Source organism: Chiloscyllium plagiosum, unplaced genomic scaffold (genome assembly GCF_037043375.1).
Source record: "Chiloscyllium plagiosum isolate Xiang-an unplaced genomic scaffold, Cpla_swu_hap1 HiC_scaffold_1, whole genome shotgun sequence".
In the NCBI taxonomy this organism is placed as follows: Eukaryota; Metazoa; Chordata; class Chondrichthyes; order Orectolobiformes; family Hemiscylliidae; genus Chiloscyllium; species Chiloscyllium plagiosum.
This window is the reverse complement of record NW_028270139.1, coordinates 39829640-39857191: the sequence shown is the minus strand read 5'-3', so window position 1 is coordinate 39857191 and position 27552 is coordinate 39829640. Positions and strand designations below refer to the sequence as shown.

The following is a 27552-nucleotide window of genomic DNA, read 5'->3' as shown; positions in this document are numbered from 1 at the left end:
GCCAAAATGGGCTGTTTCATAATTTCCAAAGTGATACTCAATTGGCCACATCTTTGCACACCCACTTAACGTATCTATGACTTTTTGTAATCGCCTTATGGTCCTCTTTAAAATTTACTTTTTTGCCTTTGTGTCACCAGCAACTTTGGTCACCAAATATTCCTTCAAACAAATCATTTATATAAATTGTAAACAGTTGAGATCCAGATACTGGGTGCCTGTCACACACCATGCACTACATTTTGCCCACTTGAAGAAGACCCATGTATTCATGCTATCTTCTTGTCCAGCCACTTGTCTTTCCATGTCAATATGCTAATCCTACACCTACATGAGATTTTAACCTTTTCTCTGATGCTTTATTAGACATTTTGACAAAATATGATCGAGTTTGCCCATCTATTGTCAGATCAGGCTGGAACACAGCATGTTCTACTGGGTTGACCTCTGCTGAAACTACCCATTACTCCAGGGTGCGTATGTTACCCCTGGCTTCTGCTTCTTTTTACCAACCTTTCTCATGCCATCTCCATTCTCATCTTCACCTGCTCAGGGAAATCACCCATTTATTGCCTCTGCTGATTTCAGCTTTTTCCAGGTCAAACTTTAATTGCAGCATAGAAAAATTGATGCATGCATATCGAATTCAAGTATCCTTCAGTTTGGCTCATATACATACACAGACAAATAGCATCAAGAAGATGCTTTTTCACTCATCCATCCTTAATGAAAGAGTTATGCTATGGTCATAATTCTGTACAACATTCCTTCTATCATTTATTTACAAATCTAGTCGAACCACTCATTTCTTGTTTTAAAGAGGGCACCTCCACCCATGACCAAAACTTTTAGAACCTTGACCTAAATGGCCCACATCTGAGAAAAAGATTTCTCCAACAAGGGTTGATCTTGGCCTTGAGTTTCATTTGAAATTTCCATTTTGTCAGATGTGTCAGCCTGACTCTGACTGGATCTGTACTAGGTTTGGCCACAACTTGTAAGAGAGTAACTGCAGCGTAGATTGACAGTGGATGTCAGGACCGTGCAGAGATCACAGGACACCTGATTCTGAGGCAATTATCCGAGAAATTGACCATTCTGATGGGCAACTTCCCTGAGCCTTGATCCTCTGAAAATGTCCCTTATTTGTGAAGAATTTGGAGAGTTGTGACCCACTTAACAGTCAGGAAATGTCAGAGTATTTTAAAAATCTGCTGTAGCTTCTAGGTAACTATTAATCTGAATCCCTGAATCACTACTGATCCCTTCAACGACACCTTGCAATTCAGACACCCCTCAGTCGATCTCCCTCTCTCTCCACTGCAAGTTCTGACATCTCTTTGTCACTGCTGCCCCAACGTTGGACCTCAACTCTCCAATTCCAGGAGCTAACCCCACGATCTGCCCTATCGACTTATCTGTGACCTAAACCACCTTACCCCACCAGGATGTACGTGCTCACCATCTGTTACCTTACCTGGAACCTTGTCCCCCTACGTCCTCCAAGCAATTCCTTCTTTAGACACACTGTAAAATATAAACATTCTACCATCTCCCAATATACTTTTGGTAAATCCATTTTTTATCCAATGTGCTGTGTAGGTCAGCAACTTCCTGAATATTCTAACATTCAGCGAACAGGACATTCAAAGTTCATTGTTACATTCTATGTTGCTCAGAAACAAGGTTGGTTAGTTTTTAATAGATTTGTCATTGAGAGATCGCTCAAAACCATTCGACGATCACTGAACAATTGGTGTTTAGTCAGTTGATCAAAGTCAGTCAAAGCAGAAGGTTGCTACTTTTGGTGGTCAGTTAGATTTAGGAGCGGGGTAGATGCCCCATGCTGAAAAGATGCTACTGTAGCAGGCTTTGTGAAGTTAAGGCTCAGGAACAGCCCTGGGAATGGATAGGTGCAACTAAAGGGCAGGGTTAGCACTCAGGAAAGCTTTGGGAAATGTCCAGAACAAGTGGGTGCTTGGCAGAAGCCCTGGAAGGTGTTATTAAATCCATGCAGCTGAGAACTGGGTGGGGTTGGGGGGGGGAGGGGGGCGGGGGAGACAGAAGCAGAATTGCTTGCAACTGAAAATGATTGGGGATTGGACAAAACCCAGAGTAAGTGCTGGCAGTCTGTAAAACAGTTGGAATTATGTCCTTGGATACATACTTGAGGGCTGTCTTGGGAATCCAATGGAACACCACCTTAGTGGGGAGAAACTGAACTGTAAGGACTTGTGAAGTTGTTGAGGCAGTCCTTAATAGATCTGCTTCCAAGGACATTCCAAGATTACATCCTTAAAAAATGGACATTTGTAATGCCTTATGAAGTTGACAAAGTTTTAAAGACATTTGATCACCCATAGTGTCACAGACCCACTCTAGGAAAAGTTGCTAAGAAATCCTTGGGATCTGTCTTGACGGCATTTGCAACTCAATGCACTCTGTGGGGTGTTTGACCACAGTTGCCCATATTTACAACATAGTCATTCAGGAAGGTATAGCAGAAGGTATGTATGTATATAGAATATTCTTTTCCTATTTTAACTTTGTATAGAAAAGCTTGTTTGGTCAAAGTTGTGGAATGTTGTGGCTTAATTGGTGGTTCAGTGGTTAGCATTGCTGCCTCAGAGTGCCAGGGACTGGGTTCGATTCCAGCCTTGGGTAAGTTGGAGTTTGTACATTCTCCCTGTGTCTGCATGGGTTTTATAGAATCCTTACAATGCAGAAGCCGGCCATTCGGCCCATTGTGAAGTTAAGGCTCAGGAACAGCCCTGGGAATAGATAGGTGCAACTAAAGGGCAGGCTTAGCAGTCAGGAAAGCTTTGGGAAATGTCCAGAACAAGTGGGCGCTTGGCAGAAGCCCTGGAAGGTGTTATTAAATCCAACCACATGAAGACAATTCCACTCAGTCCCACCTCCCTATCCCTATTCCTGTAACCCTGCATTTCCCATTGTCAATCCACCTGACCTGCACATCTTTGGACAGTGGGAGGAAACCAGTGCACCCTGAGGAAACCCATGCAGACATGGGGAGAATGTGCAAACTCCATACAGACAATCCCTGGCAGTGTGAGGCAGCAATGCTAACCGCTGAATCACTGTGCCTCCTCCAGATGCTCAGATTTCCTCCCATAGTCCAAAGATATGCAGGTAGGGGATTTGGCAAGCTAAATTGCTCATAGTGTCCAGGGATGTGCAGGCTAAGCGGATTAGCCATGCTAAATATTGGGTTACAGGGATAGGGTATGGGGCTTGGTCTGGATGGGATCTCTTCAGAAATTGTTGCACAATCAACAGGTCGAATGGGCTCTATCTGTACAGTAGGAATTCAATATTTCTATTCTTGTTGCCTTAGCCAAGACACAGTAACTTTTTATTTACTATGTTCCCTGTGATTTTCCGGCTACTGTGCTGACTTCCACAGTGCACGCACAGGAGCATTTTCTGGAACTTGAGGTCAACATGTTGGCATGTGCAGAGCCATCAAGTAGTTGCTCAGCTTATTGGACAGGTAGCCCCTGCTATCCGAAAGTACAGTGTTCCCAGGAAACCTTTCATAAGCTGAAAATGGCATAAAGCAAAGGTGCAAAATTTATATGAGAAAAAGAATCGTCGTTTCTTGTCAAAGCGAAAATCCTCTTTGCATTCACGAAAACAAATACTAATGTAGTTCTTTCGTAAAAGGGAAATTATGTAAAGCGAATGTTTGAAAAGCGGGGGATACCTGTATCCTAAATTAATCTAGTTTCATTTGCCAGCATTTGGCCCAAATCCCTCTTGGGCGGTACAGTGGCTCAGTGGTTAGCACTGCTGCCTCACAGCGCCAGGGACCCACGTTCGATTCCCGCCTCAGGCAAATGTCTGTGTGGAGTTTGCGCATTCTCCCAGTGTCTGCGTGGATTTCCTCCGGGTGCTCCGGTTTCCTCCCACAATCCGAATATGTGCAGGTCAGGTGAATTGGTCATGTTAAATTGCCCATAGTGTTATGTGCATTAGTCAGGGGTAAATATAGGGTAAGGGGAAGGGTTTGGATGGGGTACGGAGGGTTGGTGTGGACTTGTTGAGCCAAATGGCCTGCTTCCATACAGTAGGGAACCTAATCTAATCTAATCTAAACCCTTCATATTCATGTACCAATCCAGATGCCATTTAAATGTTGTAACTGTACCAGCCTCCACCACTTCCTCTGGCAGCTCATTCCATACACGCATCACCCTCTGCTTGAAAAATGTTGCCCCTTAGGTCTCTTTTAAATCTTTCCCCTCTTACCTTAAACCTACGCCCTCTAATTTTGGACACCACCTACCCTGTGAAAAAAAACCTTGACTATTCATCCTATTCATGCCCCTTATGTTCCACAAGCTCTGAAAAGTCACCCCTCAGCCTCCAACTCTCCAGGGAAAATAGCCCCAGCCTATTCAGCCTCTCCCTATAGCTCAGACCCTCCAACTCTTGCAACATCCTTGTAAATCTTTACTTCATTCTTTCAAGTTTTACAACATCCTTCCTGTTGCAGGGAAACCAGAACTGAATGCAGTACTTCAACAGTGGCCCAACCAATGTCCTGTACATGACCTCCCAATTCCTGTACCGAATGCACTGACCAAGAAATTCAAGTTTACCAAATTTCGAACTCAGGTGAATTGGTCAGCACCGCCTTCCTAACCTGCAATCATCTTCCTGACCTCTCCGCCCTCACCCCACTCCGGCCTATCACCCTCACCTTGACCTCCCTCCACCTATCGCATTTCCAAAGCCCCTCCCCCAAGTACCTACCTTTTATCTTAGCCTGCTGGACACACTTTCCTCATTCCTGAAGAAGGGCTTATGCCCGAAACGTCGATTCTCCTGTTCTTTGGATGCTGCCTGACCTGCTGCACTTTTCCAGCAACACATTTTCAGCTCTGATAAGTTTACCAAATGCCTTCTTCACTACCGTCAGTCATTGGAGCAACGTATACTCAGCTGAAATGCTTTGCCACACTGCCTTGTCCAGTTCCCCAGAACAGCCTTCCTCTGGAGTTAATTGAATGGAGACAATAACTTTGGTATGTATTTACCATAGTAATTCACTTAGCTCCTCTGAAATAAATCTGAGCTCAGTGAGTGTGGTGCAATTCTTATTATTTTAACCTTGCTCTTGGTAGGATATCTATTCTGTATTCCGAGTACATTGCAGGATTTTGAAACATTTCACATTTGTGTGCCTTCACTCAGATTCCATGCTTTGGACTTTGGAGCATGTTATTTGACCTGACATTATGGGCCTGCCTGTTTGGAGCTGAAATAAATAGGGTATTTAAATAACATAGCACACCCTGAATTCCTTGCAGAATTAAGTTCATTATCCATTGGAAAATTCCAGGGACAGAGAAAACACCAAATGGTAGTCTATGAAACTGAAATAGACCAAATGTGTATATTAATAGTTAAATAGGACTTTTAACTTAAGTTGCAGATAAGTATTTGCTGAATCTAATTTTGAAAAAAATCTGGTCTCCTGATGACATTGCATGACATTTACAAAGTATCAAGTGAATTATGTTCTAGTGCCTGATTTATGGCTGCTTGATAATCCCCACATATCTTGCACCACCACCTGCCAGTTATCCCAGTTACTCTGTTTGACTTAAGTGATTGTGTTCTCAGTGTCAAGTCTTTCAGTTTTTGTGCTACATTCTCCCTCAGGGCATAAGGCAATGGACAAGGCCTGCAATAATCTGGTCTCACAATTAGAGTCATAGAGATGTATAGCATGGAAACAGACCCTTCAGTCCAACCCGTCCATGCTGACCAGATATCCCAATCCAATCTAGTCCCACCTGCCAGCACCTGACCCACATCCCTCCAAACTCTTCCTATTCATATACCCATCCAAATGCCTCTTAAATGTTGCAATTGTACCAGCCTCCACCATATCCTCTGGCAGATCATTCCACACACGTACCACCCTCTGCATGAAAAAAGTTGTCCCTTAGGCCTCTTTTATATCTTTCCCCTCTCACCCTAAACCTATGCCCTCAAGTTCTGGACTCCCCGACCCCAAGGAAAAGACTTTGTCTATTTATCCTATCCATGCCCCTCATAATTTTGTAAACCTCTATAAGCTCACCCCTCAGCCTCTAACCGCTCCAGGGAAAACAGCCCCAGCCTGTTCAGCCTCTCACTGTAGCTCAGATCCTCCAACCCTGGCAACATCCTTGTAAATCTTTTCTGAACCCTTTCAAATTTCACAACATCTTTCCAATAGGAAGGAGACCAGAATTGCATGCAATATTCCAACAGTGGCCTAACCAATGTCCTGTACAGCTGCAACATGACCTCCCAACTCCTGTACTCAATACTCTGACCAATAAAGGAAAGCATACCAAATACCTTCTTCACTATCCTATCTACCTGCGACTCCACTTTCAAGGAGCTATGAACCTGCACTCCAAGATCTCTTTGTTCAGCAGCACTCCCTAGGACCTTACCATAAAGTGTATAAGCCCTGCTAAGATTTGCTTTCCCAAAATGCAGCACCTCACATTTATCTGAATTAAACTCCATCTGCCACTTCTCAGCCCATTGGCCCATCTGGTCCAGGTCCTGTTGTAATTTGAGGTAACCCTCTTTGCTGTCCACTACACCTCCAATTTTGGTGTCATCTGCAAACTTACTAACTATACCTCTTATGCTCGCATCCAAATCATTTATGTAAATGACCAAAGGTAGAGGACCCAGCACCGATCCTTGTGGCATCTTCTGGTCACAGGCCTCCAGTCTGAAAAACAACCCTCCACCACCACCCTCTGTCTTCTACCTTTGAGCCAGTGCTGTATCCAAATGGCTGGTTCTCCCTGTGTTCCATGAGATCTAACCTTGCTAATCAGTCTCCCATGGGGAACCTTGTCGAACGCTTTACTGAAGTCCATATAGATGACATCTATCGCTCTGCCCTCGTCAATCTTCTTTGTTACTTCTTCAAAATACTCAATCAAGTTTGTGAGACATGATTTCCCATGCACAAAGCAATGTTGACTATCCCGAATCAGTCCTTGCCTTTCCAAATACATGTACATCCTGTCCCTCAGGATTCCCTCCAATAACTTGCCCACCACCGAGGTCAGGCTCACCTGTCTGTAGTTCCCTGGCTTGTCTTTACCGCCCTTCTTAAACAGTGGCACCACGTTAGCCAACCTTCAGTCTTCCGGCACCTCACCTTTGACTATCGATAGTACAAATATCTCAGCAAGAGGACCAGCAATCACTTCTCTCGCTTCCCACAGAGTTCTAGGGTACACCTGATCAGGTCCTGGGGAATTATCCACTTTTAACCATATCAAGACATCCAGCACTTCCTCCTCTGTAATCTGGACATTTTGCAAGATGTCACCATCTATTTTCCTGCAGTCTGTATCTTCCATATCCTTTTCCACAATAATTACTGATGCATTTGAACTTGTACAATATCCTATATCCTTCATCGATTTGATGTTCACTAACATCGGCAACGATTCACTTGGTGATCATGTCATCTTGTATTGTGAATTTAATTTCTGTGCAAAAAGGCCTTTTTCAACTAAATGCTGTTAGTCTTTTTCCTTATGAGGCTGTTTTTATCCCCCAATGCCACACTGGTGAGCAGTTTTGTATATTACCTTTTATGTTGTGACTGAAACCAACATGCTTCATAATCTTCTCTCTTCCATAACCTCTGAATTCTGTGCACGATTTCTCCAGTTGATGTCGACTCAGCTTTTTTGTGGTACAGTGATTCAGAAATCACATGCATCATTGTTGACCTCATGTTTATCAGATCTCTATCCAAAAACACTACGTGGACTACAGTGTCCTATGAATTTATACTCGATATCTTTGTACTTTGGTTCACATGGATCTCATCTGATCCTTCATTGACCTGACACTGTTCAATACCATGTGCAGTGATTGCTGTTTCCTCCATTTCCAGCATTTTTTGTGTTTACATTTGTTCAGCATACCTTGGCAGGATGACCATTTTTGTTGCAGCTGTTGCACTCTGTCTTTACAAACAGGCAATTCTGTGCCCAATATTAGTCCACAGATTGATATTACAACTTTTTTGTACCTCTGCTACTAATAACACCCAACATTGGGGCCTTTTGCACAGTGAGCTGCAGCTAGTTTACTTCAACATGTAAACAGGTAAATGGTCAATTCTGACTTCTCTCAAATCATGTACTGCTATGTCCAGTGACAAGGCTGTTTGACAGGCCATGTCAATAATTAACTTTGGCAATGAAAGCAATGCACTGTGAATGCTTTCACTTTTTATACCACACACAGATCTGTTCTGCAATGTTGCCTCTCAAAATTCTCCAAAATAACAATGTATGAATACCTTCAAAGTTACAATAAAGTCTTCAATATCCTCATTGGGTAACTAATTTCTTGTTTTTATTCTGATAATTTTCTGCAATCTCCAATGGTTTGGGACTGTTGCACTGTTCAAGTTTACACAAAACGCCAAAAAGAAAGTTAAAAATCACACAACACCAGACTGTGGTTTGTGGAGTACCTGATGAAGAAGCAGCGCTCCGAAAGCTAGTGCTTTCAAATAAACCTGTTGGCATATCACCTGGTGTTGTGTGATTTTTAACTTTGTACACACCAGTCCAACACCAGCACCTCCACATCATGCCAAAAATAAACATGTCTTTGCACTTAGCAGGGATGAGCAAATTCATGAGCACCTCAAACACTTCTGAGCCTACTTCTGTCAGAAATATCATCCCTTTGCTTTCCCGTTGCCTGATTAATAGGATTAGCAGGACCTTTGAGGATATTGTCAGCTGTGAAAAACATTTCTAACCACGCCATATGTACACTAAGTTGCTGAGTCACCCTAGTGCCCTTAAATCTTTCTTGTGCTTCACACCCAAAAAATATCCTGCATTCTCTTATTTGATGTTCATGTTTTTCGTGTATCTATGTGAAATGCTTTAGATTTCATATAAATGCAAGTTGTGAAAACCATCCTGTACATTGACTGAAAGCTGTCCCAGTGAAACACGAGATAACAAACTAGTATTAAGTTTGCAGTCAGTATTATCATCTCTGAAGGATTATGCAAGAACCAATTCCAAATAAGGAGGGCATAATTTATCAACTGGTAAGGAAATAGGTTTCACATCTGATCATTTTGCTAGGAAACTGTTTGCTATAAGTTATCAAGTTTAAAGTCAGTAATCTTCTGAATTAATTACCTTTGTTATTGTTTTAACTAATGTAATATTAGCCTTGATTCTGACACAGTAGAAGTTGTTCTTGTATTTTCTGTTCAAATAATATTCTGATGTTTTGCATGCTGTCTCTGGCAGCATGTTTAGTGGGTCTGGGCATCTTAGCTGACTTTTTATGATCCCTGCCTCAGGTCACTGAGACAGATGTAATACCAGATAAATATAGTTTCCTACAGCAGACTCAGCTGACATCATTTATTTCAGTGCATTCCATGTATTGAGTTTGTCACACTCCAGACCTGAATGGCACATTGCCACATAGTCATCATATTAATATCTGTGTACAATTTAGATATGGTTCTATTCATTTCTACAGGCTTATTTTAACAAGAGGCGGTATTCATACACTTGTGTCTGCTCTTCTATATCTTAATATTGATTTACAGTTGCTCCCTGTCAACTACATGACTATTAATGTATCTTTGGTGAGGAATAATTAAATGTTAACAGTTGGGGCGTTATCAGGTACTGACTTGGATCTGATTTATTTTTACGGTATTGTCATTTTACTAGTGGTTGACTGACAGATTCCAGGCCTCAGCTAGGTTTTGTCCTAACTTGAATTCCTTGGCCTGTGTCCCTATTATTTTTCCAGACATGGCTCCACCTCCCACTGCAGGTGGCCTCAGTGTTCTCTGCAGGGAATATTTTTCTTCTATGTACCATTTTATATTGCAGCTTCAGATCCACTGCACAAGTGACTGGAAGGCAATCCAACCTGGAACTAAATACATTCTAGCCCAGGCCCTCATGTTGCTGTGTTTGCTGACTTATGGTGGTTCCTCGATTTTAAAATTTTAATCCTTGCTTTTGAATACCTCCATAGCTCACTCCTCCAGCAGTGAAAAACATTTCTAACCACTCCACATGTACATTAAGTTGCTGAGTCACCCTAGTGCCCTTAAATCTTTCTTGTGCTTCACACCCAATAAATATTTATCTGTTTATCCTATGTCTATTTATCCTGTCCATGCCTCTCTATAAGGTCACCCCCCAGCCTCCAATGCTCCAGGGAAAACAGCCCTAGCCTGTTCAGCCTCTCCCTATAGCTCAAATCCTCCAACCCTGGCAACATCTTTGTAAATCTTTTCTGAACCCTTTCAAGTTTCACAACATCTTTCTGGTAGGAAGAAGACCAGAATTGCACGCAATATTCCAAAAGTGGTCTAACCAATGTCCTGTACAGCCACAACATGACCTCCCAATAGATTCCATCACATCTTGTTGAAGGGATTTAAATGTGGCTTTCTGGATAAGGTGGGCTGCACTTGCTTGGCAGCAGCACATTAAATATGTGGAACTGGGTATGTAAGTTACCCGACGTGGTGCCAGGCAATGACCATCTTCCACATGAAAGCATGTCATTCAATGACATAACCACTACTAAATTACTTTCTATCAACATCCTTTCTTGGGAGGCCGGGGAAGGGGTTGGGGAGTGGGGAGAGTTGGTGGGGGTGGTTGGGTGCGATTATACAGTTGACCAGAAATGACACCCATCATATAAATAATACCACTACAAAGGCAGACCAGAGGCTGGAAATTCAATGTGAGTAATTCAGTTCATGATTTCCAAGGCCTGTGCACCATACACATGAAACATAAGAAACAGGAGTAGGAGTAGGCCATCTGGCCCTTCAAGCCCGCTCTACCATTCAATAAGATCATGGCTGATCTTTTTGTGACCTCAGCTCCACTTACCCGCCCTCTCACCATAACCCTTAATTCTTTTACTGTTCAAACATTATCTATCTTAGCTTTAAAAACATTCAATGAGGAAGTCTCAACTACTTCACTGGGTAGGAAATTCCACAGATTCACAACCCTTTAGGTGAAGGTGTTCCTCCTCAGTTCAGTCCTGAATCTGCTGTCTCTAATTTTGAGGCAATGCCCTCTAGTTCTAGTTTCACCTGCCAGTGGAAACAACCTCTCTGCTTCTATCTTATCTATTCCCTTTATAATTTTATATGTTTCCATAAGATCCTCCCTCATTCTTCGAGTATAGTTGTATAATATCCACTTGTCTAGATATATGCAGCTCCAACAGCATTTAAGAAACTTGACACTACCTAGCAATAAGCAACCCACTGGATAGGCATCCCATCTGTCAACTTAAATATTTTCTCCCTCCTCCACTGTAATGATAGCAGTGAACACCGTATACAGAAAGCACTGCAGGAACTGACCAAGGTGCTTTTGGTCAGTTCTTCCAAATCCACGATCTGTGATCTCGAAGGACAAGGGTAGAAGATGTATGAGAACACCACTTGCAAGTTCGCCTTAAGTTATCTACCATTCTCACTTGGAACAAGACTAATACTGGGTCATAATCTTGGATCTCTCTCTTTAATAACACTGTGGGTATACCTACACTATATGGACTGGAACAGTTCATAAAGGCAGCTGGTAATAATCTTCTCAAGGGCAATTAAAAATATATAATCCATATGGGTCTAGCCAATAATGTCCACAAAAGAGAGTTAGCATTGACTTTTCTCCTCTTGTTTTTTAATCATGAGCTTTAAATTCGGCTAAAGTTGGTGAAATGGAAATAACCTGCATATACTGGCTTTAAGAATCCCAGGTAAAATTACTTTAAATGATCTCAATCCAAAGTAAGCATGAGTTAACACTGCAAACCTTACCAGTATTTGGAAATTGGCAAGTTCACTGAAAGACCAAGCATTGTTGACTTGGGAATTTTTAAAAAAAGTCAAACTCTAACAATAGGTAGTGGACATTGTTCTTCTCAGATCTTTATTTAGTTTCCTTAAGTCAGTGCATATTCTCAGCTTTCAAGGTTATATCACTGCTGCCATGATGATAATTCATTCTGCAGAAATTGTGACTTCCTTAATTATTCCCTTCTTTTCTAGCTCTTCTGTCTTATCTTATGCACACTAGGTTATCGTCCAGCAGGTTTATTTGAAATCACAAGCTTTCAGAGCACTGCTCCTTCGTCAGATGAAATGAAGAGAAGCACACAGGCTCAGAATTTACAGGCAGAAAATCAAAAATTCGTACAAATGTGTTAACACACTCAATAACAAGTCTCTGCAGGTGATCAGAAGTGTCAGACAGTATGAGTAAAGTGTCAACAGCTTGAATAACAAGTGAAGGAATGTCCTATGATCCAACTAATTGAGGCAGAGAGATAATTACAAAAAGTTAAAATGAAGATGGTGATGGAGACAAACCAAATGGTTGGAATTACATGATAGGTATGAGTCGCATGACTAGGGGCTAATCAAAGTAACACGTAATCCAAAACGGTACAAGCTAATTAAGGCAGAGAGATCATAACAAGTTATCAAGATGATGGTATCAGAACAAAACAGTGAGGATGCTTTTACAAATAGAGAACAGTGTGGTGGGGTTACATGTAGCGTGACATGAACCCAAGATCAAGGTTGAGGCCGTCTTCATGAGTATGGAACTTGGTTATCAGTTTCTGCTCGGCGATTCTGTGTTGTTGTGTATCTTGAAGGCTGCCTTGGAGGACATTTAACCAAAGATCGGAGGCTGAAAGTTCTTGGCTGCTGAAGTGTTCCCCGTATGGGAGGGAATATTCCCATCTGGCAATTTTTGCGCAGTGTCCATTCATCTGTTGTTGTTGTTGCATCTGCATGGTCTTGCCAATATACCATGTCTTGGGGCATTCTTGTCTGCAGCATATGAGGTGGACAACATTGGTCGAATCACGTGAGTATGTGCCATGTACGTGGTCAATGATCTAACCTGTCTTGCAGAGGGTGTCATGGCAGGGTTGTGTGGTTGGGTTTTCCTGAAGGCAATGATCAACGGTCTGATTAAAATTTGGCAGTTGTCTAAAGGCATGAATTGGAGATGTAGGAATGACCTTGGTGAGATGTTTGTTGTCATTGATGACATGTTGAAGGCTGCAAAGAACGTGGTGTACTTTCTCCTCTCCGGGATGTTTGAATTAGATTTCCTACAGTGTGGAAACAGGCCCTTCGGCCCAACAAGTCCACACCGACCCGCCGAAGCGTAACCCACCCAGACCCATTCTCCTACATTTACCCCTTACCTAACACTACGGGCAATTTAGCGTGGCCAATTCACCTAACCTGCACATTTTTGGATTGTGGGAGGAAACCGGAGCACCCGGAGGAAACCCACGCAGTCACGGGGAGAATGTGCAAACTCCACACAGTCAGTCGCCTGAGGCAGGAATTGAACCCGGGTCTCTGGCGCTGTGAGGCTGTAGTGCTAACCACTGTGCCACCGTGCCGCCCATGTTGGAGGGTACTCTATCGACCATGTCCTGTGTATGTCTTCTGAGGAGGTCGTTGCAGTTTTTCCACTTTGGCATTGTGATCAATGAGTTGAGCATTCTATCCTGTTCTTATGAGGGGCAACTTGCAGCATTTTCAGGTGGCCATCATATTCCTCCTTGTCTGAGCAGATCCTGTGTATATATAGGGCTTGTCCATAGGGGATGGCTTCTTTAACAAGTTTAGGGAGGAAATTAGAGAAGTGCAGCACCATGAGGTTATCCATGAGCTTGCAGTAGAGTGAGGTACTGAGGTGTCCGTCCATGATGGGGATATGGGTGTCCAAGATTGAGACTGATTCTGAAGGGTAGTCCATGATAAGTCTAATGGTGGGATGAAACTTGTTGATATCATTATACAGCCGTTTCAGTAATTCCTCGCCATGCGTCCAAAGGAAGAAAATGTCCATGTATCTAGTGTATCACATTGGTTGGAAGTCCTGTGCAGCAAAGAAGAATTGCTCGAACTTGTGCATGGACATTTTGGCGTATCGGGGTGCAAATTTGGACCCCATGGCTGTTCCATGTGTCTGGATGAAGAGCTGTTTGTTGTGGTTGAGGGTGAGCGGATGAATTGGGCTCGCTGCCTACATCTTGGGGTTTGTGGAAGAATTCCCAGAGCCTCATTCGCCTGATGAATTCCTGTGTCTGCTGTGACACCAATGGGGTCCATTTTTGTCATGGGGCAGAAATTGAGCCCTCGGCTGAGAACTTCTGTTTCGCCTGGTTGAAGGGTGTGGTCAGACAAGTTGACAATGGATTTCCATGTGGTGGTACTGGTTTCAAACGTGGCACTGGAGGAGACTTGGTTACTGCTGGTAGTGATGCTGAATTTCTCCAAGTTTCTCTTGGGTTCATGTTGCTCCACATGTAACCCCACCATATGTTCCGTATTTGTAAAATCTTCCTCACTTCTGTTTTGAACCCATCACCTTGATAACTTATTATGATCTCTCTACCTTAATTAGCTTGAACTGTTTTGGATTATTTATTGCTTTGGTGAGACCATCACCATATGACTCTTATATCTATCATGTTACTCCAACCATTTGGTTTGTCTCCACGACCATCTTATTTTTAATTTTTTGTAATTATTTCTCTGCCTCAATTAATCAGATTATGGATTATCCTTTCACTTGTTATTCAGCTGTTGACATTTTACCCACACTGTCTGACACTCTTGATCACCTGCAAACACTTGTTATTCAGCTGTTGACATTTTACCCACACTGTCTGACACTCTTGATCACCTGCAAACACTTGTTATTCAGCTGTTGACATTTTACCCACACTGTCTGACACTCTTGATCACCTGCAAACACTTGTTATTCAGCCGGTTGACACCCCACTCTCACCATCTGTACAATCTTTTGATATTTCTGTCTATAAATTCTGTGCCTGTGTGTTTCTGTTCACTTCAATGATAAAGAAGCAGCACTCCAATAGCTTGTGATTTCAAATAAATCTTTTGGACTATAATCTGGTGTCGTGTGACTTCTGACCTTGTCCACCTCAGTCCATTTACTGCACCTCCACATCATCTAATATAGACTGGCAGTGAGAGCAGCTGAATTGGTCTTACATTCTTATCTACTTTGAATAATATTCTCCAGAAGACATCCTGACCCTGTAAATACATCTTTGTATTCCTCCAGGATCTGTTACACTGTTAATAGTTTAGTGTGCTGCGAAACTTTACATCTTTGTTTTGGCAAGTGAAGATAACCAATCCAAACTTTTGACTTATTTTGGCTGAGAGAGTGGCATTTACTTGATTACTGGGATCTGGAACTTCAGAGCTTTGTTCATGCCATTGAAAGGGACTTGTAATCTGTCCTCTCAGCACATGTATGGTGCCATCACAAAGCCTCAACCTTATTTCAAGGGCTTCATTTTTGGATTTAATATGCTTTGCACAAGTTTGTGTAAGTACTGATATTGTATGTCGTGTCAGTGTCTGACACTGTTGATGTAGTCATCATTCCAACAGCCATAAACAATTTACAATTTATCTATCCAACCAGTGATATGGTATAAAGTGATTAATCAGTATCTTCAGCGTCTATCTCTCCAACAGCTATTTATGCTCCTTCCAGCTCTAAAGTTGTTTGCAAAGTAATTCCACTTCTTACAGTCAGAATACTGCATTCCCCTCACCTTCACTTTGTGGATACCCTCCACTGTATTACTTCCTGCTGTTTCCCCTGATTGTTCAGCCCTTTGGGCCTGGACTGTCTGTGTACACAGGCCTAGTCTATTTTAGCATGAACATGCTCTAGTTGCTAGCTTATAATCCCAGCACCTCTGGGTGTGTCAGCTGTTTTCCTGAGAGTTAGTTTCTCCTCTCTCACGAAATGTGACCTCACTATGGGATTTCATGACTAATAGGTCATGATGGCTCTGTGGTTAGCGCTGCTGCCTCAGCGTCAGGGACCCTGGTTTCAATCCAACCTCGGGTGACTGTCTATGTGGAGTTTGCACATTCTCCGTGTGTCTGCATGAGTTTTCTTCCTCCCATAATCTAATAATGTGCAGGTTAGGTGAATTGGCAATGCTAAGTTGCCCATAGTGTCTAGTGATGTGTAGGCAAGGTAGTGTAGCCATGGGAAATGCTGGGCTACAGGGATAGGGTAGGGAGTGGGTCTGGGAGATACTCTTCGGATTAGATTAGATTAGATTTCCTACAATATAGAAACAGGCCTTTCGGCTCAACAAGTCCACACCAACCCTCCGAAGAGCAACCCACCCAGACCTATTCCCCTACATTTACCCCTGACTACCCCTACACACCTAACACTATGGGCAATTTAGCATGACCAATTCACTTACCCTGCACATCTTTGGATTGTGGGAGGAAACCCATGCAGACACGGGGAGAATGTGCAAACTCCACACAGACAGTCGCCCAAGGTGGGAATTGAACCCGGGTCCCTGGCGCTGTGAGGCAGCAATGCTAACCACTGAGCCACCATGCCGCCCTGATGACTTGATGGGCTGAATGGCCATGCTTCCACACTGTAGGGATTCCATGATATTATGACTCTAACATAATCCTTCTTTACTCAGATTGTCTTTTAGTTTTGCAAAGTCACAAAATCTGTTAGTTGGGTTTTAAGTCACATACTGCTCAATGGACAGTTCTTCCACCTGGACTTTAATATTGAACATGTGCCATTCATAAATTATGCTCACTTAGGATTCAAAGTAAAAGTGTGCTTTCAAGATGTTCAAAATTTCTGCAGTTTGTTTCTTGTGTTTTTCAGGGAAATTTAGCATGGAGTACATTTTGAAACAAACAGTCTGCTCTCAACAGTGATAAATGTGTCGCTGCTGTCAGCTGTTCTGCCTTGTTAAACAAACCTGTCACTATTTTGTAATTTAGCCATGGCGTATGGAACAACTGCCAGTATTGATTCATTTCACCTTTCATTTTAACTGGAGTCAGGAGGGAAGTTTCAGCCATTGTGCCTTATCCAGCGTTTCAGCTATGCCCTCATTCTTTGTTCTTTTCCAGTTTCTTTCAGCTGCGACTTTCATAGCTATGAATATTCCTGTTAGTAGGTCTACCTTTGTAAAGCTCTTCAGTACTCTTCTCGACTACATTTTTGACACCATGTTCTGTGCTCTCGAGACAGCAGTCTGGTCTACACTGAAGTATCTATGAAATGGCTACCTTCATTTCGTGTGCATCTCTTGGACGGGGTCATCTGATTATGACAGTCCAGGATGTACATTTCTACATGATTGCGTTTCAGTGCATGCACATCAGATATTGAATTTGGAAGTATTGCTGATATACAAAGAGCAGAGAGTGATGTCTTCCCTAGCATCTATTTTAACACCTTGATAAATACAATTTTTAACGTGTGTAAATCATACATTTATTTTAAAAATGCAGATTAGAGAAATTGTAAAGGATTAAGATGAAGTAGAAGCTCAGAGAGAGAGAGAAATCTATGAAAACAGAAGAACAAGGACAAAAAAGTGGACAAGGAATCAAAATAGAGACAGCAGAAAGAAAGTCCAAGAGCCAGAGAGAGAGAGAGCAGAATATAAACAAAATCACAATTATGGAGTGATAGATGAACAAGGGATTTAATAATCAGTAATATTCCAACTTTGTATAAAACATTATATTTCTACATTTACAAAAGATTGTTATCTTTGAGAAACATTATTTTCTGTTTGTTCGTGGAATTAGACTTTCAAGAATAACACGTTGAAATATATTATTTGGGTTTAGATGGAAGAACAGCTGGCAAACCTGAAAACTGAAGCTCAAAACCAACCTGAAGCTTTGCTTAAGTCACAAGAAGAGCGGTAATTCTATTTAATGGTCTCCTCTGAGTTAATTTGTATTGTTATCTTGGATTGCTGGGTGGGGAGAAATTGAGGTCAAACATAATTGCTGTCTGAAAATTCCCCCTACAGTTTACATTGTGAATGCAAATATTTGTATGTTTTAAAACCATAACTTGTGTCTACGTTCCCATTTTAGGTTCATTTACTCTCAAACTGTATGCATTTTCCTGTTTAACTGGGTGTTATTTGAGTGACTTTTTAAAATATCCCCCTCTTTCTTTGGGGAGTAGACTAACCTAGTTAAGCATTTTCCCCAATTACACAGATTGGAAACCTCAGTTGCAATCATACACAGTGCATTGGAGTACTGAAGTGGAGTACATATTAACAATTATTAAAACATTCCATCCTCTCTTTAATATTACTTCTTTATATACACAATGATTCCCAAACACAGATGCTAATGATAAATAAATGGACTGATTGAGATTCAGTATACACCTATAATTTCATGCGTTCACTTTATACTCAGTTCATAGGCACAGGACCCCAATAAAAGAAGTACTTGTATGAACCACAGTTTATAACTTGCCCTCATCTATTAGGAACAGGATGGGTAAAACTGAAGGTTAATCTACCCACCTTGTTTTCATGACTGTGGCATGTAAGGCATATCTTCAAAGCTCCATTGAAGTACAAGGATGCTGTACAAATTCTGGTCAAGTAACAATTCAGTGGAAAGTTTGTGTGCCAGACAGCGTCTTCTTAAGGTGCAGTTCCTATAAAAAGAATAATAAAAGAACTTAGCAGGTCTGGCAGCATTTGTAAGGAGAAAAACAGAGTGAACGTTTTGAGTCCAATATGACTCCTCTTCCTACAATAAGAAGGAAGTTGCAGTGCACTGTCAAACATGGCAGCTATTGGTAATGGTTCTGGCCCCTCAAAGCCATATTGAAGGAAGGGAGGAGGGACACCCAGAATTACCCATGATGTTCTGAATGTGCTATTTCAGGAATTAGGAATGAAGATCCTATTACTGGCAGGTAAGGAGAATAGAGAATGGTGGGGAAAGAAACCTGGCAGACTGACCATGAGAAGAGAATGGGAACAGGTACCGAGAGTTGTCAGTAACCAGAAAATGATGACTGACAATGGCATATGAAGATTCCTTCCCCCCCTTGACTGGCCAAGATGAGTGGAAGCTGGATTTTACAGTTCCCTGTAGAAATATTTAAAGATGGTAGGGTTGAATTGTGTTCAGAATCAAGTAAGTGGCCTCCCGTTGCTATTCAGTGTACTCCTGATCTGTCTCCCATAGTATGGTGGGTGGAGTAAATGTTAGGAGCCTTCTCAGGCACCCTTCGGCCAGTAACCCTTGAGTGATGAATTAGTAATGGGTTAAGAGCTTCCTTCTACCTCCAACACTACTTTATATAGAGCAAGAGAAAGCAGAGGCAAGGCAATAACTCAACAGCTTTTACTGTGAGAATTTTTTGTGGAGCTGGCAGTGGGTAGGGTGTGGGGTAGATGGTAAATAACTTGTGGGGTTCTGTGCCTATTAACCCCCTGCTCCCACAAGATCGTAGAGCAGCTTTAATGCTCTCCCCCTGCCCATCCACCCCCTCCCTCACTGGGATGTGTCAGTCAGGCCTGTCCTAAATTCCATACTTATGTTTCAAGACAGTTTTCATTACTACTTCTTCAGGGGCTGTCTATATTTACAGCATGCCCCTAATGCTGCTGATGTTGTGTCTTGTCTCATAATGAGTATATCAGTATTCCTTTAAGAGCTATGTTCATGTTATCATCGCTGTATCATAGTATGTGTCCTGAGGATACAAAGATCACATACTCCATCTTACCTCATATTACTTGAAGTATCGTCCGCTGTTGTAATCTAACAGCTTAATATTAACACAGGTAGTTTTCTGGCACAGGAGATAGTGTTTGTAAATAATGTTTAAATGTAATAAATATCTGTTGGATTCATCAATACCATGATATCCATGCCGAGTTTTATGTTATGGGAGAGTGCATAAGTATTATTACATCAGGTAAACACCCTTTTGGAGGAAACCTCTCACCAGCTGGTACTAAGGAGATTGGTGGGGAACTCTCTTGGGCAGGGCTACTTTCCACTGTGAAACAATTTAAACTGCTCCCAATTTGACATCTCTGTCGTAGGTTTCAGGTGGTGGGCTGACAGACAAAGTTTTGCTCAAGGGGAAAATGTGCCTCATAAAATCCAGCCCACATCTCTCACTGGCTACAATTGTACCTCCATCTCAATTGCACCACTGCTCAATATACCATACTTACAACGCTATAAAAATCGCTAACATTAACTGATAATTCCATATCATGAAAGGTGTTATGAAGCAGAGATTACACATGGAGTGACCATGAAAACTCTGATTCATCCGCTATGTTATAGTGCTTTCAGATAATGTGGAACTACAAGGTGCTAAGACTCTCCAGGAGCAGAGGAGAGGAAAGTGAAGGAAGATAACCTGAAAAAAAATGACCTCATCCAACCTAATACTTGCAGCTTCCATCTCAGGTTCTGGCAGGGCATATACTTACAGGCTAGTTTGGAATCAGAATCTGCAAGTGATGAGTCACAAGACAAAATGGGCTGCATAAGTTCCATCTTTGGACTTTCTAGAGGGCTAAATCTCACAGCAATTTTGCTGCAGAGGATTTGGATGAGGACCTCCTTGGGACAGACTGCAGAAAACATTGATCAATATATGCAATGAGATGCTTGCTGTAATGGTAAGTCTGCCAGAATACCTCCAGCCTATGACTGTTGAAGAGGTCTGCTGTAAATTGACTCCAGACATCCTGCAGAGTTTGGAACTGATAATTTGCAATATAGTAGTAGTGGGCATCTCCATGGAGCATCTGCTGGCTAGTGTGTGAGCTTCAACTGTAACATGGACAAAGTCCTACCGGTTTTATTAGTGCTGTCGTGGGAATCAAGGGACCTGAGGTCCTTCACTGCTGACTTCAGACTCCATCTGCTGTTTTCCATTGCATGGTCAGTGCAGGCAAACTCATGATTTATTGACCTGGTAAAAGTAGCAAGGGGGTAATCTTCTTGAATTACTGTAGTCCAAGTGATATTGTTACAACCACAATGAGGTTAGGGAGGGAGTTCTAGTGTTTCAATCCAGTGATAATAGATGAAAGACAATATAATTCCAAGTCAGAATGTTGTGTGAATTGAAGATTTCCTCCTTCTTGTTCCTTTACTCCAATCTTTTTGGGATAAAAGCAAACCCACTTTCCTAATTGCTTGCTTTCCCTACATACCGACAGGTCTCCCTGATCATTAGCTTTTAAAACATTCATATCTTTTAAAAAAAAAGGTTCTGCTTTTCTATTGTTATCAGAGTGAACAACCTCACACATTATACTTCATCTGCCTCCTTGTTGCTGTTAACTTCTCTCCATCTCTGTGGTCTCTCTTTGTGTCCTCATAGCTGACTTTCTCAGCTAGCATTGTATCACCCACAAACTTAGACACAATAGGGCAGATGTTCTTCTGGCCAGATAGTCTTAATGCCAGTGTAGATGGGAGCTGGACACACAGACACTTTGGAATCCCTGTTGTGGCAGACTCTGAAGGAATTGCTCAGGAAAGTTTCCTCTTGGCAATTGCTCTACATCTGGAACCCTCCGAAAGTCGCCATAAACATCTGAGATTTTGCATGGTTCCAGTCAATGTAAGTGGAATAATTACTTGTTTGGACTAATAAATACTATTGTAAAAACTCACTCAACTATGCCATCACCCCCGATCACTTACATCACCAGATACTGATTACACACACCCATCCACCCAAACCAATAATCCATCTTCCCAACTAGCCACCACACCTCCCCACCGCCCCCCAACACAACTGGACCCAATTTTTCCAACCGACCCCGACCTATCCGAACACTTGCCTTGCTACCTTTCACCCTGTCACCTTTCCCAACCCAGCTGGCACATGACCCCCTCCCCATCTGGTATCCTGCCCTCCTCACACCCTAACACCACACTTGCCCTATATGCAGATCGTCAATAGCAGCTGTCAAAGTGGCTGCCAGGAGCTTTAAATTTCAAAATATAACAACTGACTGCTATGAAAACACACCATGGTTTGCCTTCCTCCAACTGCATGCACAATATAAGAACTGACAGAATGGAAGTACAGCATTTCTGAAGGAGTTCTTTAATATCCAAGTATACCACATGTACTGGCTCAGTTTTACTATCTCAAAAATGTAAATTAATCTGTCACAGTTCTCATTTTCTGTGTGTGTGTATACGAATGTGTGATTAGAATATTATCTAAATGGCTCAGGTATTCAGAATGGCATTAAGATTAAAGGTTTTAATTCATGTGCTGCCTGATTTGGACTTGAGGCCTCCCTCCTTACCCTGCCATGCAGTAAAATTACAGCATAAGCTGTGGTTCCTCAAATCTTTAATAATTTGGGATGCTACCTGGAGAAGAAAAGTAATGGATTTCAGTTGTTTCCCCAAACCAATGCCAAGCATACTGAATGTACTCCAAACTCTATCTCTGTGATCTGCTCTAAAGTAACATGCTCTAAAGAATGCACCCTTCCTTACATCAGCAACACTTCTGTATGGGTTGGATTTGTAAAGAATAAAGAATAGTACTGCACAGCAATGGACCCTTTGACCCACCAAGACTGTATCGATATATGATGTCTTTTTAAATTTAAAAAAAGTTTGCCTGTATGTGGTCCATATCCCTCTATTCCCTGACAATTCACAATCTGTCAAGATACCTCTAAAATGTTGCTATTGTATCAGCCGACTCTTCTACGAGTGCATTCTTGGCACTTACCACCCCACTGTGTAGAAGAAAATCCTGCCTCTTATATTTCCTTTCAACTTAGCACTGCTGCCTCACAGCGCCAGAGACCCGGGTTCAATTCCCGTCTCAGGCGACTGACTGTGTGGAGTTTGCACGTTCTCCCCGTGTCTGCGTGGGTTTCCTCCGGGGGCTCCGGTTTCCTCCCACAGTCCAAAGATGTGCAAGTCAGGTGAATTGGCCATGCTAAATTGCCCGTAGTGTAAGGTAAAGGGGTAAATGTAGCGGTATGGGTGGGTTACGCTTCGGCGGGTCGGTGTGGACTTGTTGGGCCGAAGGGCCTGTTTCCACACTGTAAGTAATCTAATCTAATCTTAAAGGGTGGCACAGTAGCTCAGTGGTTAGCACCACTGCCTGATAGCACCAGGGTCCCAGTTACAATTGTACCCTCAGGCCACTATCTGTGTGGAATTTGTGCATTGTCCCAGAGTCTGCATGAATTTCCTCCTATAGTCCAAAGATATGCAGGTTAGTTGGATTACATAGGGTGGGTCTGGGTGGGATACTCTTCAGAGGGTTGGTGTGGGCTTGATGGACTGAATAGCCTACTTCCATACTGTAGAGATTTGTTTAGGATCTCACCAACTCTCTCTGGGTCCATGCATAAATTTCTTCCTTTGTCTTTAAGGAGACCTACCCTTTCCCTAGCTACCCTCTTGTTCTTTATAAATGTATAAAATTCTTTAGAATTTTTTAAAATCTTTTTCCCAAGGAGATTTAGCCCTCCTTGAAATAACTCAACGGTGTTCAGTATCCCACCACCAAGTCATCCTTTATTTACACATGCAGAATACTTGACACTTGTCCAGCTTCTTCAGAGTCAGCTCTCAGAGTGAACAGAACCTCTGAGACTGCTGTTTATATACATCAGCCAGGGCTCCCTGATTGGACCAGGTTAACATCCCCAGTTAAGGAACTCTTAGTGAAAGTAATAGGGTGGTTGTTATGGGGGACTTTAACTTTCCTGATATTGATTGGGAAAGCTATAGCTCTAGTTCGTTAGATGGGTCAGTGTTTGTCCAATGTGTGCAGGAAGGTTTCCTGACACAATATGTAGATAGGCTAACAAGAGGTGAGGCCATTCTGGATTTGGTTCTGGGTAACGAACCAGGCCAGGTGTTAGAATTAGAGGTAGGTGAGCACTTTGGGGACAGTGACCACAATTCGGCGACTTTTACTCTAGTGATGGAGAGGGATAAGTGTCCACTGCAGGGCAAGAGTTATAGCTGGGGGCAGGGAAATTATGATGCGGTGAGGCATGACTTAGGATGCGTGGCTTGGAAAAGTAGGCTTCAAGGCAAGGGCGTAATTGATATGTGGAGCTTGTTCAAGGAGCAAGTATTGAGTGTCCTTGATAAGTATGTACCTGTCAGGCAGGGAGGAAAGGGTCGTGTGAGGGAGCCGTGGTTTAATAAGGAATTGGAATCCCTTGTTAAATGGAAGAGGGCGGCCTATGTAAAGATGAGGCGTGAAGGTTCAATGGGGGCGATTGAGAGTTATAGGGTAGCCAGGAAGGATCTGAAGAGAGAGCTAAGAGCAGCAAGGAGGGGACATGAAAGGTCCTTAGTTGGTAGGATTAGGGAAAACCCTAAGGCTTTCTATAGGTATGTCAGGAATAAAAGAATGACTAGGGTAGGAATAGGTCCAGTCAAGGATAGTAGTGGGAAGTTGCGTGTGGAGGCTGAAGAGATTGGGGAGACACTGAATGAATACTTTTCGTCAGTATTCACTCAGGAACAGGACATTGTTGCCGATGTGAATACTGAGTCACAATTAAGTAGAATGAATGGCTTTGAGGTATGTAGGGAAGAGGTGTTGGAAATTCTGGAAAGGGTGAAAATAGATAAGCCCCCTGGGCCTGATGGCATTTATCCTAGGATTCTCTGGGAAGCAAGGGAGGAGATTGCAGAACCATTGGCCTTGATTTTTATGTCCTCGTTGTCTACAGGAGTAGTGCCAGAAGACTGGAGGTTAGCAAATGTGGTTCCCTTGTTCAAGAAGGGGAGTAGGGATAACCCTATTAACTCTTGGCCGGTGAGTCTCACTTCTGTTGTGGGCAAAGTCTTAGAGAGAATTGTAAGGGATAGGATTTATGAACATCTGGATAGGAATAATGTGATCAAGGATAGTCAGCATGGTTTTGTGAAGGGCAGGTCGTGCCTCACAAACCTTATTGAATTCTTTGGGAAGGTGACTAAGGAGGTGGTCGAGGGGAAAGCGGTAGATGTGGTGTATATGGATTTTAGTAAGGCGTTTGATAAGGTTCCCCATGGTAGGCTACTTCAAAAAATACGGAGGTATGGAATTGAGGGTGAGTTGGAGGTTTGGATTAGGAATTGTCTGGCTGGAAGAAGACAGAGGGTAGTAGTTGATGGTAAAGGTTCATCTTGGAGTGCCGTTACTAGCGGTGTTCCGCAAGGATCTGCTGTTTTTATAAATGACCTGGAGGAGGGCCGAGAAGGTTGGGTGAGCAAGTTTGTGGATGATACGAAAGTCGGAAGAGTTGTTGACAGTGTGGAAGGATGTGGCTGGTTACAGCGGGATATAGATAAGCTGCAGAACTGGGCAGATAGGTGGCAAATGGAGTTCAATGTAGGTAAGTGTGAGGTGATTCACTTTGGTAAGAGTAACAAAAAGATGGGGTACTGCGCTAATGGTCGGATACTTGGTAGTGTGGATGAGCAGAGGGATCTTGGTGTCCATGTACACAGATCTTTGAAAGTTGCCACCCAGGTAAATAGTGCGGTGAAGAAGGCATATGGCGTACTGGCTTTTATTGGTAGAGGAATTGAGTTCCGGAGTCCTGAGATCATGTTGCAGTTGTATAAGACTCTGGTGCGGCCGCATCTGGAGTATTGTGTGCAGTTTTGGTCGCCATACTATAGGAAGGATGTGGTGGCACTGGAACGGGTGCAGAGGTGGTTTACCAGGAAGTTGCCTGGTATGGTAGGAAGATCGTATGAGGAAAGGCTGAGGCACTTAGGGTTGTTTTCATTGGAGAAAAGAAGGTTTAGGGGTGACTTGATAGAGGTGTACAAGATGATTAGGCGTTTAGATAGGGTTGACCGTGAGAACCTTTTTCCATGTATGGAGTCAGCTATTACGAGGGGGCATAGCTTTAAATTAAGGGGTGGTAGGTATAGGACAGATGTTAGGGGTAGGTTCTTTACTCAGCGAGTCGTGAGTTCATGGAATCCCCTGCCAGTAGCGGTGGTGGACTCTCCCACTTTATGGGCATTTAAGCGGGCATTGGATAGGCATATGGAGGATAGTGGGCTAGTGTAGGTTAGGTGGGCTTGGATTGGCGCACCATCGAGGGCCAAAGGGCCTGTACTGCGCTGTATTCTTCTATGTTCTATGTTCTTATTCTATGAGGTCCACCTGGCTAACCTCGTTAAAGTCGCTACATTCCTCATCCCATCTTTAGGTTCTTTCCTCCTTTTCATATTCTTCGAGGCCTCTACCTGTCTTCACTTTCCTAAACCTTGCAAATGCTTCCTTTTTCTCTTTGACTAAGCTCACAATTCTTCTTGTCACCCAAGGTGCCCGAATTTTTCCATCTGTATCTTTCATTTTTCACAGGAACATGCTGATGCTGAATTCTAATCAACTGGCCTTTAAAAGTCTCCTCAAGGCAGGTTTGGACGAATGAGTCACTGTCTGAATGGGGGCGGCACGGTGGCACAGTGGTTAGCACTGCTGCCTCACAGCGCCAGAGACCCGGGTTCAATTCCCGTCTCAGGCGACTGACTGTGTGGAGTTTGCACGTTCTCCCCGTGTCTGCGTGGGTTTCCTCCGGGTGCTCCGGTTTCCTCCCACAGTCCAAAGATGTGCAGGGTCAGGTGAATTGGCCATGCTAAATTGCCCCTAGTGTTAGGTAAGGGGTACATGTAGGGGTATGGGTGGTTTGCGCTTCGGCGGGTCGGTGTGGACTTGTTGGGCCGAAGGGCCTGTTTCCACACTGTAAGTAATCTAATCTAATCTAATCTAAAAGTCTCCCACGTATCAGATGTAATTTTACCCTCAAACAGCCACTCCTAATCTACGTTCCCCAGTTCCTGCAGAATATTTTGATAACCTTCCCCTTCACTCGAGGACTATTGTTATCAATTCAGTTTAAGTTTCTGTCATCTTTGGCACAACTCATATTTTTCTACGCTAGAGAGAAAAACCTTCTATTTGCTTGGTTATTTCCTGTAGTTTCAACAGTTTGATTAGTTTGAGCAAGTGCATTTAAATAAATGCTTGCAAGTGTTTTTGTTATTGGTTATTTGGGTAGATATAATTCTCCTCAAGGCAGGTTTGGACGAATGAGTCACTGTCTGAATGGGAGTTGTAGGGTGGGAGGAACCCTGCCATCCTTTTGCCTCCTGACCAAACTCAAGGATCGAGAGTGACCATCTCACTAGAAAATATTTGAGGTTCTTAACAAACCACTTAAACTGTTCTGAAATCTGTCCTTCCAAGACCCCAACTGCCCACACTCACCTCTATCCAGGGATCCATGAATATTTCCTGTTGCAGGCAGAGATGTATCAGATTTGGCAATTGAATCCTGACCTCTGATTGGCAGGCAGTTCTCAGGGAGAGATTTCCACTCAACTGAAGGCTTAATCAAGTGTGAGGCCTTAATCAAATGTCCAACTTGATGGAAGTGCCTGATTACCTTCTAATTGTGTCAGGTTTCCTGGACAGAAGCGATGCAAAGCTCCTGCTGGTTCTCCAATGAGAGGGAGAGAGCCCATTGCACTCATTAAATTCCACCCTTTATTCCAGAGAACAATGACTCGATTCTTAAGTC

The 27552-nt window shown here is 42.8% G+C and overlaps 1 protein-coding gene across 10 annotated transcripts in view; it reads left to right on the top strand.

The window, feature by feature from the left end:
• The window catches only part of LOC122552612 (coiled-coil domain-containing protein 158-like), a 174314-nt gene that overhangs the window by 47623 nt on the left and 99139 nt on the right, over nucleotides 1-27552 (top strand). For all 10 annotated transcript variants that reach the window (XR_006312432.2, XR_015756929.1, XM_087986075.1 and 7 more), the window contains exon 8: nucleotides 17801-17877. Coding sequence is in view for 8 of the 10 variants with exons in the window: in XM_087986075.1 (XP_087842201.1) it covers nucleotides 17801-17877 (77 nt within the window). In the remaining 2 variants the exon portion in view is untranslated. The remainder of the gene's footprint in view (nucleotides 1-17800; nucleotides 17878-27552) is intronic.